The 20,732-nt window shown below is 44.3% G+C and overlaps 1 protein-coding gene across 3 annotated transcripts in view; it reads left to right on the forward strand.

Annotated features, from left to right (window-relative positions):
- The first annotated feature begins 6,978 nt into the window (after positions 1-6,978).
- Positions 6,979-20,732, forward strand: part of LOC121567612 (alpha-2-macroglobulin) — a 49,957-nt gene continuing 36,203 nt past the window's right edge. For all 3 annotated transcript variants that reach the window (XM_041877792.2, XM_041877793.2, XM_041877794.2), the window contains exons 1-8: positions 6,979-7,315; positions 17,220-17,403; positions 18,687-18,843; positions 19,060-19,112; positions 19,653-19,673; positions 19,857-20,025; positions 20,170-20,254; positions 20,495-20,609. In XM_041877792.2, the coding sequence (XP_041733726.1) occupies positions 7,230-7,315; positions 17,220-17,403; positions 18,687-18,843; positions 19,060-19,112; positions 19,653-19,673; positions 19,857-20,025; positions 20,170-20,254; positions 20,495-20,609 (870 nt within the window). In that variant the 5' untranslated portion in view covers positions 6,979-7,229. The remainder of the gene's footprint in view (positions 7,316-17,219; positions 17,404-18,686; positions 18,844-19,059; positions 19,113-19,652; positions 19,674-19,856; positions 20,026-20,169; positions 20,255-20,494; positions 20,610-20,732) is intronic.

Here is a 20,732-nt window from a genome sequence, read left to right on the forward strand (position 1 = left end):
AATGGAAGAGACAGAGTTACCTCTGCTGCAGAGGATAAGTTCATTAGAGTTACCAGCCTCAGAAATTGCAGCCCAAATAAATGCTTCATAGAGTTCAAGTAACCGACACATTTCAACATCAACTGTTCAGACGAGACTGTGTGAATCAGGCCTTCATGGTCGAATTGCTGAAAAAACCCCACAACTAAAGGACACCAATAAGAAGAAGAGACTTGCATGGACCAAGAAACACGAGCAAGCGGTGTGGGTGAACGGATGATCTCCCCATGTGTATTTCCCACCGTAAAGCATGGAGGAGGAGGTGTTATGGTGTGGGGGTGCTTTGCTGGTGACACTGTCTGTGATTTATTTAGAATTCAAGGCACACTTAACCAGCATGGCTACCACAGCATTTTGCAGCGATACGCCATCCCATCTGGTTTGGGCTTAGTGGGACTATCATTTGTTTTTCAACAGGACAATGACCCAACACACCTCCAGGCTGTGTAAGGGCTATTTTACAAAGAAGGAGAGTGATGGTGTGCTGCATCAGATGACCTGGCCTCCACAATCCCCCGACCTCAACCAAATTGAGATGGTTTGGGATGAGTCGGACCGCAGAGTGAAGGAAAAGCAGCCAACAAGTGCTCAGCATATGTGGGAACTCCTTCAAGACTGTTGGAAAAGCATTCCAGGTGAAGCTGGTTGAGAGAATGCCAAGAGTGTGCAAAGCTGTCATCAAGGCAAAGGGGGTGGCTATTTGAAGAATCTCAAATCTCAAATATATTTTGATTTGTTTAACACTTTGTTGGTTACTACATGATTCCATATGTGTTATTTCATAGTTTTGATGTCTTCACTATTATTCTACAATGTAAAAACTTGTCAAAATAAAGGAAAACCCTTGAATGAGTAGGTGTTCTAAACCTTTTGACCGGTACTGTAGGTATTCAGACCCTTTACTCAGTACTTTGTTGAAGCACATTTGGCAGCGATTACAGCTTTGAGTCTTCTTGGGTATGATGTTACAAGCTTGGCACACCTGTATTTGGCAAGTTTCTCCCATTTTTCTCTGCAGATCCTCTCAAGCTCTGTCAGGTTGGATGGGGAGCGTCGCTGTACAGCTATTTTCAGGTCTCTCCAGAGATGTTCAATCAGGTTCAAGTCCGGGCTCTGGCTGTGTCACTCAAGGACATTCAGAGACTTGTCCCGTAGCCACTCCAGCGTTCTCTTGGCTGTGTGCTTAGGGACGTTGTCCTGTTGGACGGTGAACCTTCGCCCCAGACTGAGGTCCTGAGTGCTCTGGAGCAGGTTTTCATCAAGGATCTCTCTGTACTTTACTCCATTCATCTTTCCCTCCAGCCTGACTAGTCACCCAGTCCCTGCCGCTGAAAAACATCCCCACAGCATGATGCTGCCACCACCATGCTTCACCGTAGGGATGGTGCCAGGTTTCCGCCAGACGTGACGCTTGGCATTCAGGCCAAAGAGTTCAATCTTGGTTTCATCAGACCAGAGAATCTTGTTTCTCATGGTCTGAGAGTCCTTTAGTTGCCTTTTGGCAAACTCCAAGCGGGCTGTTATGTGCCTTTTACTGAGGAGTGGCTTCCGTCTGGCCACTCTACCATAAATGCCTGACTGGTGGAGTGCTGCATAGATGGTTGTCCTTCTGGAAGGTTCTCCCATCTACACAGAGGAACTTTGGAGCTCTCTCAGAGTGACCATCAGGTTCTTGGTCACCTCCCTGACCAAGGCCCTTCTCCCCTGATTGCTCAGTTTGGCTGGGCGGCCAGCTCTAGTAAGAGTCTTGGTGGTTCCAATATTCTTCCATTTAAGAATGATGGAGACCACTGTGTTCTTGGGAACCTTCAATGCTGCAGAAATTTTTTGGCACTCTTCCCCAGATTTGTGCCTCAACACAATCCTGTCTCAGAGCTCTACGGACAATTCCTTCGACCTGGTTTTTTCTCTGACATGCACTGTCAACGGTAAGTGTGTATCTGTGTAATGTCTGCTTATTTGTGTTTTCTTGTCCTGTCAACCCAAAAATGATAAAAACTTGATTTAAAAAACGATTCAAATTAGCATAAATCAGTAATAACCCAGCAAACAACAATAGCAACTCTTGAACCATTCAAGCTAGAGACACCAAACCAACTTTCTCAAGTTCAGGCTATCCTATCAATCAATCAATTATCCCATCTATCTACTTTTTCAACTATAACCAGTTACAACCATCACCATTGCAGTGACTATCACTAATATCACTCATTTCACAACCATAAATACTTTAAGACAATCTAGCAAGCACACACATTTTCTTTAGGAAATGCACTTTTCTATTCTGAACAAAAATATAAACGCAACATGCAACAATTTCAACTATTTTACTGAGTTACAGTTCATATAAGGAAATTAGTCAATTTAAATAAATTCATTAGGCCCTAATCTATGTATTTCACATGACTGCGCAGGGGCGCAGACATGGGTGGGCTGGCAGGGCATAGGCCCACCCACTTGGGAGCCAGAACCACCCACTTGGGAGCCCCACAAAAGGGCTTTATTACAGATAGAAATACTCCATCAGCTGTCCGGGTGGCTGGTCTCAGATGATCCAGCAGGTAAATAAGCCGGATGTGGAGGACCTGAGTGTCACGATCGTCGAAAGGAGCGGACCAATACGCAGCGCGTGGAGTGAACATGATGACTTTATTTATTAAAGCAACCACGAAAAAACAACAAACAAATGACGAAGTGAAGTCCACAGTCGCAATGACTGAAACATGGAACAATAACCCACAATGCCCACAGGAAAACATGCAGTATAAATATGGCTCCCAATCAGAGATAACGAGCCGACAGCTGACACTCGTTACCTCCGATTGGGAGTCAATGACCAAACCTAGAAATAAACGTGACAGAAATGCAAACATAGAAAATCACCCAAAACCCAACAAAACACAATACACCCTGGCTCAAATACACAAGTCCCGGAGCCAGAGTGTTACAGTACCCCCCCCTAAAGGTGCGGCGCACCAGCATACAGTCTCGGGGAGGGTCTGGGTGGGCGTCTGTCCACGGTGGCGGTTCTGGCCCTGGTCGTGGTCCCCACCCCACCTTAGTCACCACCCGCTTCCCTAGCCTCCTCCACATGACCACCCCCCAATTAAACCCCACTGGATTAAGGGGCGGCACCGGACTAAGGGGCAGCACCGGACTAAGGGGCAGCACCGGACTAAGGGACAGTACCTGACTAAGGGGCGGATCCTGGCTGGCTGGCTCTGGCGGATCCTGGCTGGACGGCTCATGGCAGGCTGAAGGCTGCTCATGGCTGGCTGACGGATCTGGCTGCCCCGGTCTGACGGAAGGCTCTGGCTGCTCCTGTCTGGCGGAAGGCTCTGGCTGATCCTGTCTGGCGGAAGGCTCTGGCTGATCCTGTCTGGCGGAAGGCTCTGGCTGATCCTGTCTGGCGGAAGGCTCTGGCTGATCCTGTCTGGCGGAAGGCTCTGGCTGATCCTGTCTGGCGGAAGGCTCTGGCTGATCCTGTCTGGCGGAGAGCTCTAGCGGCTCCGGTCTGGCGGACGGCTCTGAAGGCTCATGGCAGACGGGCGGCTTTGGGCAGACGGACAGTTCAGACGGCGTTGGGCAGACGGGCAGTTCAGACGGCGTTGGGCAGACGGGCAGTTCAGGCGCCGTTGGGCAGACGGGCAGTTCAGACGGCGTTGGGCAGACGGGCAGTTCAGACGGCGTTGGGCAGACGGGCAGTTCAGACGGCGTTGGGCAGACGGGCAGTTCAGACGGCGTTGGGCAGACGGCAGACTCTGGCCGTCTGAGGCGCACCGTAGGCCTGGTGCGTGGTGCCGGAACTGGAGGTACCGGGCTGAGGACACGCATCTCAGGGCTAGTGCGGGGAGAAGCAACAGGGCATGCTTGGCCCTGGGGACGCACCGTAGGCCTGATGCGTGGTGCCGGAACTGGAGGTACCGGGCTGAGGACACGCATCTCAGGGCTAGTGCGGGAAGCAGCAACAGGGCATGCTTGGCCCTGGGGACGCACATAAGGCCTAGTGCGGAGAGCAGCAACAGGGCATGCTGGACCCTGGGGACGCACATAAGGCCTAGTGCGGAGAGCAGGAACAGGCCGGGCTGGGCTGGCGACGCGCACCGTATCCCTGGTGCGAGAGGCCGGAACAGGCCGGGCCGGGCTGGCGAAGCGCACCGTATCCCTGGTGCGTGGAGTAGGAACAGGCCGGGCTGGGCTGGCGACGCGCACCGTATCCCTGGTGCGAGTGGCCGGAACAGGCCGGGCCGGGCTGGCGACGCGCACCGTATCCCTGGTGCGTGGAGTAGGAACAGGCCGGGCTGGGCTGGCGACGCGCACCGTATCCCCTGGTGCGAGTGGCCGAACAGGCCGGGCCGGGCTGGCGACGCGCACCGTATCCCTGGTGCAGTGGCCGGAACAGGCCGGGCCGGGCTGGCGAAGCGCACCGTATCCCTGGTGCGTGAGTAGGAACAGGCCGGGCCGGGCTGGCGGGCGCACCGTATCCCTGGTGCGAGAGGCCGGAACAGGCCGGGCCGGGCTGGCGAAGCGCACCGTATCCCTGGTGCGTGGAGTAGGAACAGGCCGGGCTGGGCTGGCGACGCGCACCGTATCCCTGGTGCGTGGAGTAGGAACAGGCCGGGCTGGGCTGGCGACGCGCACCGTAGGCTTCGTATGAGGCTCAGGAACAGGCCGGGCTGGGCTGGCGACGCGCACCGTACACTTAGTGCGAGGAGCCGGAACAGGCCGTCCCGTACTGGGGACACACACTACTGGCTGTACCTCGGGATTAGGAACGGGCCGGACCGGACTGGATACACACCTCAGTCTCTCACGCCGTGCCTCTACATCTCCTTTCCCTACTTTGGCCAGTGACCCCCTTAACCTGGTAGCCTCCTGAATCCGTCCCTTCTCTGCCTCCGTCAGCCCCCTTAACCTGGTAGCCTTCTGTATCTGCCTTGTGGCAGCCTCCTGCTGCTCAGTCGCCCAAGCCATGTGCCCCCCCCCAAAAACTTTTTGGGGTTGCCTCCCGTCCTTCCGACGATGGCCCTGCTGACGCCGTTGCTCCTCTCGCCGTCGCCTCTCCACCGTCTCGCTCCATGGACGGCGATCCATCCCATCGAGGATCTCCTCCCAAGTCCAGGACCCTTTTCCGTCCACCAGTTCCTTCCATGTCCAGACCCTTTGTTCCTGGACGCGCTGCTTGGTTCCTTTATGGTGGGTTATTCTGTCACGATCGTCGAAAGGAGCGGACCAATACGCAGCGCGTGGAGTGAACATGATGACTTTATTTATTAAAGCAACCACGAAAAAACAACAAACAAATGACGAAGTGAAGTCCACAGTCGCAATGACTGAAACATGGAACAATAACCCACAATGCCCACAGGAAAACATGCAGTATAAATATGGCTCCCAATCAGAGATAACGAGCCGACAGCTGACACTCGTTACCTCCGATTGGGAGTCAATGACCAAACCTAGAAATAAACGTGACAGAAATGCAAACATAGAAAATCACCCAAAACCCAACAAAACACAATACACCCTGGCTCAAATACACAAGTCCCGGAGCCAGAGTGTTACACTGAGCTGGCGTTGTTACACGTGGTCTGCGGTTGTGAGGCCGGTTGGACGTACTGCCAAAATTCTCTAAAACAACGTTGGAGGCGGCTTATGGTAGAGAAATTAACATACAATTATCTGGCAACAGTTCTGGAGGACATTGTTGTAGTCAGTATGCCAATTGCACGCTCTCTCAAAACTTGAGACATCTGTGGCATTGTATTGTGTGACAAAACTGCACATTTTAGAGTGGCCTTTTATTGTTTAATCAGCTTCTTGATATGCCACACCTGTCAGGTGGATGGATTATCTTGGCAAACGAGAAATATTCACCAACAGGGATGTAAACAAATTTGTGCACAAAAGTGGAGAGAAATAAGCTTTTTGTCTATATGGAACATTTCTGGGTTGGAACATTTCTGGGATATTTTATTTCAGCTCATGAAACATGGGACCAACACTTTACATTTTACGTTTATATTTTTGTTCAGTATAGTTATTATTATTTGTCTTCTGCTGGAACCTCTAGCGCAAAAAAAGCTACCGAGACCAAAACAAATTTTAAAGGTGCAGACTGACTGTCTCCAGGTTGCTTGAAAAAAACGTTTTGATACTACTTATACTTTTCACACTACAAACGTTTGTATAAATCCCAATGCATTTCAATGGCCATAAACTTGAATGGGACTTTTTTGGTCACTACTAGTCTTCCACCGTTTAAGGTAGAAATACCATTCAAACTTTAAAACGTGCAGACCGGTCTGGAATAGGTTGCTTGTATACAGGTTTTTGATACCATTTATACTTTTTAAACTATAAGTTTACATTTGCATAAAAGCTCCATAGACTTCAATGGGAAATATTTGTATTGCCACACTCTTGAACTATAAAAGCTACAGACACCAAAACAACATTGACACGTCTAGACTGACTCAACTTAGATTTGTTATAAAAAGATTGTTGATACTATTTGACAAATAGTATCAACAATCTTTTTATAACAAATCTAAGTTGAGTCAGTCTAGACGTGTCAATGTTGTTTTGGTGTCTGTAGCTTTTATAGTATTTGTAAGCTTAAACATTTTGGACTCGCCACTGTTGTTGATCTGTTTCAGCTACAAAAACCAACCCAACGTTGACAGCCGACTGACTTAACTTAGATTGCTTCAACATAGCTTTTTGCTACCATTCATACTTTATAAACGATAAAGCTTGTTGTATCCCCATTCATTTCGATGGTGGAATGTAGGCTAAAACATAATAATTTTTAGGGGGGGGCGGGGCGTTCATGCATGAACAATAGGGACGTTCGAGGGGGGAGGCGTTCCTGCAGGCGAAATGCCCACATGCAGGAACGCACCGGATTTTGGGCTGTAGTTGCACACTATTAGGGAAAAATAGCCTGAGGTATTTCGGTTGTCATTCTGACCATCCCATTGGTCGGGGGGCTGTGACTATTTGAGAACTTCTTCGGAATTGGGAGGACACGGGAGGTGGCTGCGGTGTTCCAAACAAATTGTAAGAGAGTGACACAAGAGAGTGCATTTCGGGTATAAACAGCACCGTTTGTGCAACTTTCCTGACCATCTGGACGAGGGAAGGGATAATTTCGAAGTGCGGAGGAAGACAGGCTGTGTACCACGGTTATGGCGGTGGCTCTCAATTTACTTTGCCTTGTATTTATCACATCAGTGATTTTACGAACTGCGACATCGAGCACCTTCAATGAATCGTAAGTACGGTACAAAACATTTGATGTAGTAGGCAGTAGAAACACGTAGTGTTTTCGGCATTTAATTTAGGGATTAAACTCACAACAAGCAATTGTTTACATGCCTGACTGCATACAACAGTCTATAATCAAATTTAGGAATTAATTGTTCTCCGTATTCTGCGGGCTATGCACCTGTATGTGTAGGGTAGCCCACCTGAGCAATATAATTATTTTAGTTATAAACATAATATTGCATATAATAATAAAATCGGTTATATGCTTACTGCACTATTATAGCTGAATATCTGCTTGTAATTGTCTCATTTGTGAGTAACATTACAAAAAAGATAGAAGTGGTAAGGCCACAGGACAGGAAAAGTACAATTTCATCTCTCTTTTTCTCTGTGCACGTGAGAGGCTTTTCATATCTAATGAGACATACTGGCAAATAGGCCTGTACATTTTTGGGTTACAAATCAAACTTGTGATAGTCCTTCATAGTCCCTATTAGTGTGCTTTCCTTCAATGTCACTCTGTGCAATCATCCAGGGGCTTCATGCACCCTCAAAATCGGAGGGGCACAAAGTATGTGAGGATGGCTGTGGTCCGTAAGGGGCTTAGGCCCCAGTCCTGAAGTTGGTGAACGTTGAATTTTTCAAACGCCTGAAACGGATTTTCCTGCAATCTAAAGCCGTAATCATTCTTCTTAATTCTATGTCAACAATATGTATTTTTTGTTTTGTTGCATACCTCTTGAGCTGTCTGTATCCTCCTGACTGGTGTTTTTTTTTTTAAGCGGCAATCTGCACTTAAAACGATAGCAAAGTGTTTCCCAGCCCCTGTTTCGGTTTAAAGCTGAGGGATGGGGCTGGAGAAATGTAACCACTCTCAAATTCCTTGACAGAGCTATGGATGCAAAGACTGACCATCCATGATATCAAAATTATAGTTTTAACCATGTTTTTAGGCTAGGTTTCTTTACATTGACTTTGTTTACAGTTTTTTTAAAGTAGAGACTCAGAGCTAAAAAATGGTATATCATACACTACAGTTGAGGAACAATGGGAAAGTGACCCTTGAATGTTTTGGTAAACCTACTGGAGAGCTCTAATTTGTCTACACCCTTTCAGCATCGTTCGCACCCTCTTAAGCCTTAGCCCCACCCATCTCTTTAAGGATTCACATGTGAGGCCATGTACTAAACAACCAAAGATTTCAAGACTAAAGGCTGGTTTATACTACAGTTGTCGCAGTGACATCATTAAGATTTTATTGTCGTCCGACATCAAACCTGGTGGTCCAAAATAGCATAGCTAGTGTATTTTAACACCAATAAACCCACCCGTTTAAAAATGAATGTAGTATATGTCAATCTAGCAAACCAGGCAACTAAAAGCAACTTTGTAAACAATGTTTTGGTTTGTTTCTAGCTTGTTAGCTAGTTAGCTAATGTTAAGTTAGCTGGCTAGCCAGTTCAAATAATGACTATATCATATAGCTGACAACATCTTCACTTTAGCTCATTTGTCTTCATTATTACAGGAAAATAAACTCACAACAAGATCATTATTTACATGTTAATGGCGAGCCAATTACAGAAAATAGCTTACGGTTGTGAGTGTGACGAAATAAAAGCAGGACAGTCTACCAGAGAATTTTAGAATTTGGACACTGTCTCGTTGACCTAACGTTATATCCTAATTTGACTTTGGTGCAGGTCATGTTCTTCACATTACCGTCTCTGGTAAACGCATACTATATCAAATAAAATCAATGTTTATTTGTCACATGCACAGGATACGGAAGGTATAGTGAAATGGTTACTTGCATAGTGGAGTCTTTTGTTTAGACATGCAGCTAGCTAGCGAAACAATTAACCATAATCCCAACTCATAATGTTATTACCCTGCATGAATCTGCAGGTAGCTAACCAACCAGGTTCAATGTTGGCCAGCTAGCTAACATTAGGCTATAACTAGCAATGCAAATGGCTCTGAGATATGAATAATATTACTACACAGATCATACACGTAACGTTAGCTAGCTAATAGTATGCTTTAACTTGAAATTAAAACAACTTTCTGACATAATATCTGAAAATGTAGCTAGCTAGACTATCATACCCGTATACATGGATGGACACTTCTCCCTCTCTGTCACGGATGCCATGGTTGCCCTTAGTTTGAAGATGTAATCCGAAGACAGGTGTTTTATACAACAGCCTTCTGTGTGTTCTCTTTTCGACTCCCTCTGCATATTTGCAATCAAACACCAGAATTTTCTCCGAAGCATGCTACATGGCAGACCAATCCGAACACATCTCACGGCATGTCCAGCCCATACATTATCTCGGCCAGTCATGGCTAGCGGGAAGGTTCCTGTCATTTTCCGTGGCTAAACCAACTAGGCTCGTAATTTAACCATTTTATTTAGTATTTACAGATGGCATACAATTTTGTTATTAAGGCACATGAAAGTTCACATGTTCCAGAAGTCATTTCTTCCAAAAAACGCATTTAGATAAATAAATAAAAGTTTACGTTCAAATGCCTCTCCTGTGAAGTAGTGACGCGCGACATACGCCTAGTTTCCTGATACAAGTCACAAATATTGGCGTGGAACAACTTATATTTTGGGTTCTGATGGGGTATGACAGTTGAACTAAGCTCATGAGGCATTTATACAGATGTAGGATCTTAATTTGAGCCAGTTTGCTACAGCAGGAAAATAATCCTGCAGCAAGTGTAAATGTGAATTATAATGAATGTTAAAATTGTGTAGGGGTTGATACAATTTCTGTTAGGGCAAATCAAGTCTAACATTTTAAAGTGGAAATTGGAAACTTTAGAAGCCTTTTAAAACCTTGAATACACTACAAGTTTGCATTTCATGCTATACAGGAAAATTCCTGCCACAATAGGATGATCAAATTATGAAACGGCATCTGGAAGTTTTATTCTTCAAGAATCAATGGTACATATTCATTCACAAGTCAAAAAGGGTTGTAGCAACTGCAGATTACCCCTTTTAAATAAACTAAATATGCTTCTCTGCATATCTGTTCTGGGTAAAAGATTGAAAGGAATGTGAGTATTATTCAGTACATTTAGTAACTGCTTGCTTTTCTAAAGTTTCCAACCTTGTCAACAGGCATGCCAGCTAAGATAGTTAGACAAGCTAGCTACTCTAACTTGATTGATAGCCTGAAATGGCTTCTTGGTAGCTTTGAGGTTGGGAGATTGGGAACATGTCTGTGCTAGCTAAAGCGAACTTCATACAATTGCTAGGTGGCTAGTAGTATCACAGAGAAACAACAAAGATAAAAATGACCCTAAGCACACAGCCAAGACAACACAGGAGTGGCTTCGGGAAAAGTATTTGAATGTCCTTGAGTGGCCCAGCCAGAGCCCGGACTTGAACCTGATCGAACATCTCTGGAGAGACCTGAAAATAACTGTGCAGCGACGCTCCCCATCCAACCTGACAGAGCTTGAGAGGATCTGCAGAGAAGAATGGGAGAAACTCCCCAAATACAGTTGTGCCAAGCTTGTAGCATCATACCCAAGAAGACTCGGGACTGTAATTGCTGCCAAAGAAGCTTCAACAAAGTACTGAGTGAAGGGTCTGAATACTTATGTAAATGTGATATTTCAGTTTTAAATGTCTTAATAAATGTGAACAAATGTAGATAAACCTATTTTTGCTTTGTCATTATGGGGTATTGTGTGTAGATAGATTATTTTATTTAAAAAAAATACATTTTAGAATAAGGCTGTAACGTAACAAAATGTGGAAAAAGTCAAGGGGTCTGAATACTTCCCGAATGCACTGTGTGTGTGTGTGTATATGTGTGTGTGTATATATACACACACACACACACAGTGGGGGAAAAAAGTATTTAGTCAGCCACCAACTGTGCAAGTTCTCCCACTTAAAAAGATGAGAGGCCTATAATTTTCATCATAGGTACACGTCAACTATGACAGACAAAATGAGATTTTTTTTCTCCAGAAAATCACATTGTAAGATTTGTAATGAATTTATTTGCAAATTATGGTGGAAAATAAGTATTTGGTCAATAACAAAAGTTTCTCAATACTTTGTTATATACCCTTTGTTGGGAATGACACAGGTCGAACATTTTCTGTAAGTCTTCACAAGGTTTTCACACACTGTTGCTGGTATTTTGGCCCATTCCTCCATGCAGATCTCCTCTATATTAGTGATGTTTTGGGGCTGTCGCTGGGCAACACAGACTTTCAACTCCCTCCAAAGATGTTCTATGGGGTTGAGATCTGGAGACTGGCTAGGCTACTCCAGGACCTTGAAATGCTTCTTACGAAGCCACTCCTTCGTTGCCCGGGCGGTGTGTTTGGGATCATTGTCATGCTGAAAGACCCAGCCACGTTTCATCTTCAATGCCCTTGCTGATGGAAGGTTTTCACTCAAAATCTCACGATACATGGACCCATTCATTATTTCCTTTACACGAATCAGTCGTCCTGGTCCCTTTGCAGAAAAACAGCCCCAAAGCATGATGTTTCCACCCCCATGCTTCACAGTAGGTATGGTGTTCTTTGGATGCAACTCAGCATTCTTTGTCCTCCAAACATGACGAGTTGAGTTTTTACCAAAAGTTATATTTTGGTTTCATCTGACCATATGACATTCTCCCAATCCTCTTCTGGATCATCCAAATGCACTCTAGCAAACTTCAGACGGGCCTGGACATGTACTGGCTTAAGCAGGGGGACACGTCTGGCACTGCAGGATTTGAGTCCCTGGCGGCGTAGTGTGTTACTGATGGTAGGCTTTGTTACTTTGGTCCCAGCTCTCTGCAGGTCATTCACTAGGTCCCCCCATGTGGTTCTGGGATTTTTGCTCACCATTCTTGTGATCATTTTGACCCCACCACGCAGATCGAGGGAGATTTATCAGTGGTCTTGTATGTCTTCCATTTCCTAATAATTGCTCCCACAGTTGATTTCTTCAAACCAAGCTGCTTACCTATTGCAGATTCAGTCTTCCCAGCCTGGTGCAGGTCTACAATTTTGTTTCTGGTGTCCTTTGACAGCTCTTTGGTCTTGGCCATAGTGGAGTTTGGAGTGTGACTGTTTGAGGTTGTGGACAGGTGTCTTTTATACTGATAACAAGTTCAAACAGGTGCCATTAAAACAGGTAACGAGTGGAGGACAGAGGAGCCTCTTAAAGAAGAAGTTACAGGTCTGTGAGAGCCAGAAATCTTGCTTGTTTGTAGGTGACCAAATACTTATTTTCCACCATAATTTGCAAATAAATTCATTAAAAACCCTACAATGTGATTTTCTGGATTCTTTTCCCTCATTTTGTCTGTCATAGTTGACGTGTCCCTATGATGGAAAATTACAGGCCTCTCTCATCTTTTTAAGTGGGAGAACTTGCACAATTGGTGGCTGACTAAATACTTTTTTCCCCCACTGTATATAAATAGATAGAGTACCAGTCAAAGGTTTGGACACACCTACTCATTCAAGGGTTTGTCTTTATTTGTACTATTTTCTACATTGTAGAATAATAGTGAAGACATTGAAACTATGAAATAACACTTGGAATCATGTAGTAACCAACAAAGTGTTAAACAAATCAAAATATATTTTAGATTTTTACGTATGGGTGGTCCCGGGTTTCGAACCCACTACCCTGGTGTTACAAGCGCCATGCACTACCAATTGAGCTACAGAGGACCAGCTTTTGCGCACTCTTGGCATTCTCTCAACCAGCCTCATGAGGAATGCTTTTCCAACAGTCTTGAAGGAGTTCCCACATATGCTGAGCACTTTTCATTCACTCTGCGGTCCAACTCATCCCAAACCATCTCAATTGGGTTTAGGTCGGGTGATGCAGCACTCCATCACTCTTTTTAGTCAAATAGCCCTCACACAGCCTGGAGGTGTGTTGGGTCACAAGTGATAGTCCCACTAAGCGCAAAACAGATGGGATGGAGTATCGCTGCAGAATGCTGTGGTAGCCATGCTGGTTGAGTGTGCCTTGAATTGTAAATAAATCACCAGCAAAGCACCATCACACCTCCATGCTTCACGGTGGGAACCACACATGCGGAGATCATCCATTCACCTACTCTGCGTCTCACAAAGACACGGCGGTTGGAACCAATCATCTCATATTTGGACTCATCAGACCAAAGAACATATTTCCACCGGTCTAATGTCCATTGCTCGTGTTTCTTGGCCCAAGCAAGTCTCTTCTTTTTATTGGTGTCCTTTAGTAGTGGTTTCTTTGCAGCAATTCGACCATGGTTTGGGATGAGTCGGACCGCAGAGTGAAGGAAAAGCAGCCAACAAGTGCTCAGCATATGTGGAAACTCTTTCAAGACTGTTGGAAAAGAATTCCAGGTGAAGTTGGTTGAGAGAATTCCAAGAGCTTGCAAAGCTGTCATCAAGGCAAAGGGTGGCTATTTGAAGAATCTCAAATATAACATATTTTGTTTTGGTTACTACATGATTACATATGTGTTATTTCATAATTTTGATGTCTTCACTATTATTCTACAACGTAGAAAATAGTAAAAATAAAGAAAAACCCTTGAATGAGTAGGTGTCCAAACTTTTGACTGGTGCTGTGTGTGTATGTGTATATAATAAAATAAAATAAAATAAATAAATAAATATATATATATATATATACACACACACACTACCGTTCAAAAGTTTGGGGTCACTTAGAAATGTCCTTGTTTTCGAAAGAAAAGCATTATTTTTTGTCCATTTTAAAATAATATCAAATTGATCAGAAATACAGTGTAGACATTGTTATTGTTGTAAATGGCTATTGTAGCTGGAAACGGCTGATTTTTAATGGAATATCTACATAGGCGTACAGAGGCCCATTATCAGCAACCATCAGTCCTGTGTTCCAATGGCACGTTGTTTGCTAATGCAAGTTTATAATTTTAAAAGGCTAATTGATCATTAGAAAACCCTTTTGCAATTATGTTAGCACAGCTGAAAACTGTTGTGCTGATTTTTATAGAAGCAATAAAACTGGCCTTCTTGAGACTAGTTGAGTATCTGGAGCATCAGCGGGTTTGATTACAGGATCAAAATGGCCAGAAACAAATAACATTCTTCTGAAACTCGTCAGTCTACAAGAATAGTGTTTATAAAAAATAAAAAGCCTTTTTCATGGTATCCAATTGGTAGCTACAGTCCTTGTCCCATCGCTGCAAACCCCGTACGGACACAGGAGAGGCGAAGGTCGAGAGTTGTGCGTCCTCCGAAACACAGCCCAACCGAGCCGCACTGCTTCTTGACACAGTGCCCGCTTAACCCGGAAGCCAGCCGCACCAATGTGTCGGAGTAAACACTGTACACCTGGCGACCGAGTCGGCGTGCACTGCGCCCGGCCCGTCACAGGGGTCGCTAGTGCGCGATGGGACAAGGACATCCCTGCAGGCCAAACCCTCCCCTCCCCTACCCTGGACGACGCTGGACCAATTGTGTGCCGCCCCATGGGTCTCCCGGCTGCGACAGAGCCTGGACTCGAACCAGGATCTCTAGATGCAGTGCCTTAGACCACTGTGCCACTCGGGAGGCCCAGTCTATTCTTGTTCTGAGAAATGAAGGCTATTCCATGTGAGAAATTGCCAAGAAACTGAAGATCTCGTACAACGCTGTGTACTACGCCCTTCACAGTACAGCGCAAACCGGCCCTAACCAGAATAGAAAGAGGAGTGGGAGGCCCCGGTGCACAACTGAGCAAGAGGACAAATACATTAGAATGTCTAGTTTGAGAAACAGATGCCTCACAGGTCCTCAACTGGCAGCTTCATTAAATAGTACCCGCAAAACACCAGTCTCAACGTCAACAGTGAAGAGGCTACTCCAGGATGCTGACCTTCTAGGCAGCGTTGCAAAGAAAAAGCCATATCTCAGACTGGCCAATAAAAAATAAAAGATTAAGATGTGCAGTCTGAGATATGGCTCCTTACTTGGGTGGATGCCAACCAATGTCTAAATAGCATTAAGATGGGCAAAAGAACACAGACACTGGACAGAGGAAGATTGGAAAAAAGTGTTATGGACAGACAAATCGAAGTTTGAGGTGTTCGGATCACAAAGAAGAACATTTGTGAGATGCAGACCAAATTAAAAGATGCTGGAGGAGTGCTTGATGCCACCTGTCAAGCATGGTGGAGGCAATGTGATGGTCTGGGGGGTGCTTTGGTGGTGGTAAAGTGGGAGATTTGTACAGGGTAAAAGGGATCTTGAAGAAGGAAGGCTTTCACTCCATTTTGCAACGCCATGCCATACCCTGTGGACGGCGCTTGATTGGAGCCAATTTCCTCCTACAATAGGACAATGATCCAAAGCACAGCTCCAAACTATGCAATAACTATTTAGGGAAGAAGCAGTCAGCTGGTATTCTGTCTATAATGGAGTGGCCATCACAGTCACCGGATCTCAACCCTATTGAGCTGTTGTGGGAGCAGCTTGACCGTATGGGTACGTAAGAAGTGCCCATCAAGCCAATCCAACTTGTGGGAAGTGCTTCAGAGGAAGCATGGAGTGAAATGTCTTCAGATTACCTAGAATGCCAAAGATCTGCAAGGCTGTAATTGCTGCAAATGGAGGATTCTTTGACGAAAGCAAAGTTTGAAGGACACAATTATTTCAATTAAAATCATTATTTCTAACCTTGTCAATGACTACATTTCCTATTCATTTTGCTATATTTCCTATTCAAACTCATTTCATGTATGTTTTCATTGAAAACAAGGGAATTTCTAAGTGACCCCAAACTTTTGAACAATTTCAACGAGTTACAGTTCATATAAGAAAATCTGTCAATTGAAATAAATTCATTAGGCCCTAATCTATGGATTTCACATGACTGGGGAGGGGCGCAGCTATGGATGGGAATGCATAGGCCCACCCACTTGGGAGCCAGGCCTACCCACTGGGGAGCCAGGCCCAGCCAATCAGAATGAGGCTTTCCAGATAAGGGCTTTATTACAGACAAATACTCCTCAGTTTCATCAGCTGTCCGGCTGGCTGGTCTCAGATGATCCCGCAGGTGAAGAAGATGGATGTGGAGGTCCTGGGCTGGCTTGGTTACATGTGGTCTGCGGTTGTGAGGCCGGTTGGACGTACAGCCAAATTCTCTAAAACGACATATGGTAGAGAAATTAACATTCAATTCTTTGGCAACAGCTCTGGTGGACATTCCTGCAGTCAGCATGCCAATTGCACGCTCCCTCAAAACTTGAGAGATCTGTGGCATTGTGGTGTAACAAAACTGCACATTTGTAGAGTGGCCTTTTATTGTCCCCAGCACAAGGTGCACCTGTATAATGATCATGCTGTTTAATCAGCTTCTTGATATGCCACACCTGTCAGGTGGATGGATTATCTTGGCAAAAGAGAAATGCTCACTAACAGGGATGTAAACAAATTTGTGCAGAACATTTGAGAGAAATAAGCTTTTTGGTACGTATGGAACATTTCTAGGATGTTTTATTTCAGCTCATGAAACATGGGACCAACACTTTACATGTTGCGTTTTATATTTTTGTTCTGTGTGTATATATTTTTATTTTAAACAGGTCAAATCTGAGGGGGCACGTGCCCCAATGGGCATGATGCCTCTGATCCCGAAGACATGGTTGACAGACCATCAAAACAACTAATTGGTTTTCCCTCCAACACTGTCCGAAAAATAATCAATTGTGCCCTCCATTTCTCATTGGTTGGCCTCTCTAAGTGGGGCGCACAGCCTGAGACGAGTAAGGTCACTTTGGCCCCAACTTTAAAAAATCAGTAGGCTACAAAGGAACTAATGAGCAGTTTCATGAGTACACTGCCACTTAAGTATTATTACCACAGCTGCATTTATGCAGGCTCTTCTTCACTTTTTCCCCTTTTAGGATTTACCTGGTGACAGTCAGCTCGGAGGTGGTAGGAGGGACCACAGAGAAACTTTGTGCTCAGGTCCACCAAGCCACAGAGCCTCTGTTGTTGAAGGTGTCGATGGATATGGAGGGTGGCAGCAGCACCATTCTACTGAAGGAAGCCGTAACACAGGACTTCTATCACTGCACCTCCTTCCAGGTCAGCTGCAACTGTGCTGCGTTCAGCAGGCTACAACGTTGTGGAACGCTCTGATATAAATATATTATGTAGAACCAACATGCCTCTCTGACATGTAGGTTAAGGAATCATGCAAGCTCTATCTGCCATTTCTAACTGCAAAGTTCCACAACGTTGTGAGCTACTGAATGTGGCCGTATTCTATCTTCTCTCATGCAAAAGCATCCCGACCACAGTCAACAAGCCAAATAGTTCAATGTTGACGTCATTTGTTTACTTAACTATCACTGACCGGAGCCATCAGCTTTAATAGTAGCTGACACTTTGAATTGGGTCTCTTTCCCGTCAGTGTTACGCAACCTGTGCCTCGCTTCATATTGATTTTAGTTGAACAGTTACCCCCATCAGTTGTGTATACACTGAGTATACCAAACATTAAGAACACCTTCCCAATTTTGAGTTTTGCCCTTAGAACAGCCTCAATTTGTCAGGGCATGGGCTCTACAAGGTGTCAAGCGTTCCACAGGGATGCTGGCCCAAGTTAGCTGTATGTCCTTTGGGTGGTGGACCATTCTTGAAACAGCACACACGGGAAACTGTTGAGTGTGAAAAGCCCAGCAACGTTGCAGTTCTTGAAACTGGTGCACCTGGCACCTACTACCATAGCCCGTTTAAAGGCACTGATCTTTCAACCAATCTTTTGTCTTGCCAATTCACCCCACTGAATGGCGCACATACACAATCCCATGTCTCAAGGCTTAGAAATCCTTCTTTAACCAGTCTCCTCCCCTTCATCTACACTGATTTTAAGTGGATTTAACAGGTGACATCAATAAGGGATCATAGCTTTCACCTGGTCAGTCTGTCGTGGAAAGAGCACGTGTTCTTAATATTATGTACACTCAGTGTATGTCAGATTACAGTTGATAGAAACTTCTGTACTGGTCATTCTCTGTCATCTAAATAAAATACTATTCTTACTAGCTTTAAGTTACCCATACACATTCATTCAACAACACACTTTCATTTCAGTCTTTTATTCTGAATAGTTTGGTTGTAACTAAGTCATGTTGTGTGGAACTCAACTTGGATTCCTGGCTGGGTGCAGTATGCAAATTAGCCAACCTATTAAAGGAAATAGCAGTTATTTTAATCATACTTTGCTATGCTGAGGTTAGCTACCATTTTAACAAAAATCCCTCTGTTCTCAAGCTACTCAGTCAGGAGAGCTAAGATTTATTTGGTTGGGAGCTAGAGGAGAGTTCTAACAAGCTTCCATTCTTCTTCTGTTCTTCATGTTGTAGGTTCCCCCAGTGAAGGCTGACAGTGTAGCCACTGTCCATGTTAGCATCAAGGGGAGGAATGAGGAGATGAGAAAAAACACCAAGATCATTATCAAGCCCAAAAGATTCCTCACCATTTTCCAGACAGACAAACCAGTCTACAAACCTGGACAGACGGGTAGTTAGATAAAATCTTTGATGAACACTGAAACTGACCCTTCTTGAGTTATTACTTGTAAATGTACTAAACTTTCCCTTTTCGTCTAATAATTATGTTCATGCAGACTTTACAGTATATTTGTGAGGCCATAAGCTTGAGGAAAGGTCATTACTGAAATGGATGATGGATATACTGTACACTGTATATAGACAGATGTTTCTACCGCTTTTCCAGTCAAGTTCCGAATCGTCTCGCTGGATGCCAGTTTCTTGTCATTCAATCAGATGGTAAGTTACTCTTTCAGTGTTGTTCAATAAAAATAAAGTTACTCTTTCAAAGCATTTTTAAGTGGGGTTGAACAGGACAGCCCCGTGTTAGTCAGCATTGTAACATTCTAGGGAGGTGGTGTATAGTTTGGGAGAGGTTTACTGTAGTTGAGTAAAGAAGGGAAGTGATGGAGCAATGATTTCATCCTCTTGCAGTCCCATTTTTTTTATGGGTCAGTGTGGGTGAGTCAGTGTGGGTGTGTAGTTGGCTCAGCAAACATGGTCAGAGTTCATTTGGCCTGGCTGTTTGATCAGAGCATCTGAATCAACATGAGCTCAAGGTCTGCTCTGTACTTTAGCTCTGTAGATAAAGATGCCTGTACTGTAGAAACTGTTTTGGAAAGTTATGAAATTAATGTTTTAAACCCATTTTCTGATGACACTATAGTAGTTCCCTGTAGGCCTACTGTAAAAACTATTTTGGGAAGTAATACAAATAAAGTTTGAAAATGTTTTTTGGGGCCAAATGTTAATGCTGAATGTTTTGTTTCTCTTTTCTAGTATCAAACAGTGGAACTTCAGGTGAGACTCATTCAAATCCATTGCACCTAAAAACCAAAGCTGTATATAACATGAGCAATAATAATGACATGATCTCCCTTCAAAAAAATGTCCTACCAACAATGTACTGCGGCATGAATTGATACAATGCCTGTCTCTAAAACAAAAATAGCTTCCTTCAACCTATTATGAATCTGTATACAGGACCCCAACTCCAACCGCATTGCTCAGTGGTTGAACCAGTCAACAGTGAGTGGAATTCTGGACCTGTCCCACCCCATGTCCGCAGAGGCAATGCAAGGAAGTTACATCATCACTGCATGGAATGAGAAGGGAGAACAAACCTCCCAAAACTTTGACATCAAAGAATATGGTGATGAAATCTTCTCTCTGATGATTACTTTCAGGTTACATTGTGGTTACATTGTTATTACATGGTGATTAAATTGTGGTCTGTGATTTTGTTTTTGGTGTAGTTTAACACACCATGAGGAAGTAATATCTATGTCTGTTTTAGTGTTGCCCAAATATGAGGTGAAAGTCTATCTTCCCCAAACAATAACTATTCTGGACAAGCAAGCAACACTGAGAGTTTGTGGAAAGTAAGTGAATAAGATGATAAAGCATAATAGACAGTATAATGATAATGACAAACAACCTTTTTAAACTGGGAAATGTTATGGGTAGAATATTAAGTCCGACTTAATTTGTGTGTTGCATAGACTATACTTGATAGAAACTGTCCCATGTTTGATACTTGCTCATGTTCAAAGCTGTTTCTATTTTTGCAACACTTAATTGCCATTCTTGAATTGTCTTTTTTCTGTTGACTTTGTTTCTAGATACACTTATGGAAAACCAGTGGTGGGGTCTGTCACGGCGAAAGTTTGCAGAAATGCCATTCAATATCGCTGGTTATATGATTCTAGTAATATCTGCGAGTTGTATCGTATGAAAGTAAGTATTTTTTTATTCTTGTTACGCCAAATTATTTGACGAAGAACACTCACTGTGGGGAAAATGGAGGTTTATGGAAGCATGTTTTCATAGCGGAGCTAAGCTGAGCTACAATAAACTGTA

This window comes from Coregonus clupeaformis, chromosome 6 (assembly GCF_020615455.1).
Source record: "Coregonus clupeaformis isolate EN_2021a chromosome 6, ASM2061545v1, whole genome shotgun sequence".
Lineage (NCBI taxonomy): Eukaryota > Metazoa > Chordata > Actinopteri > Salmoniformes > Salmonidae > Coregonus > Coregonus clupeaformis.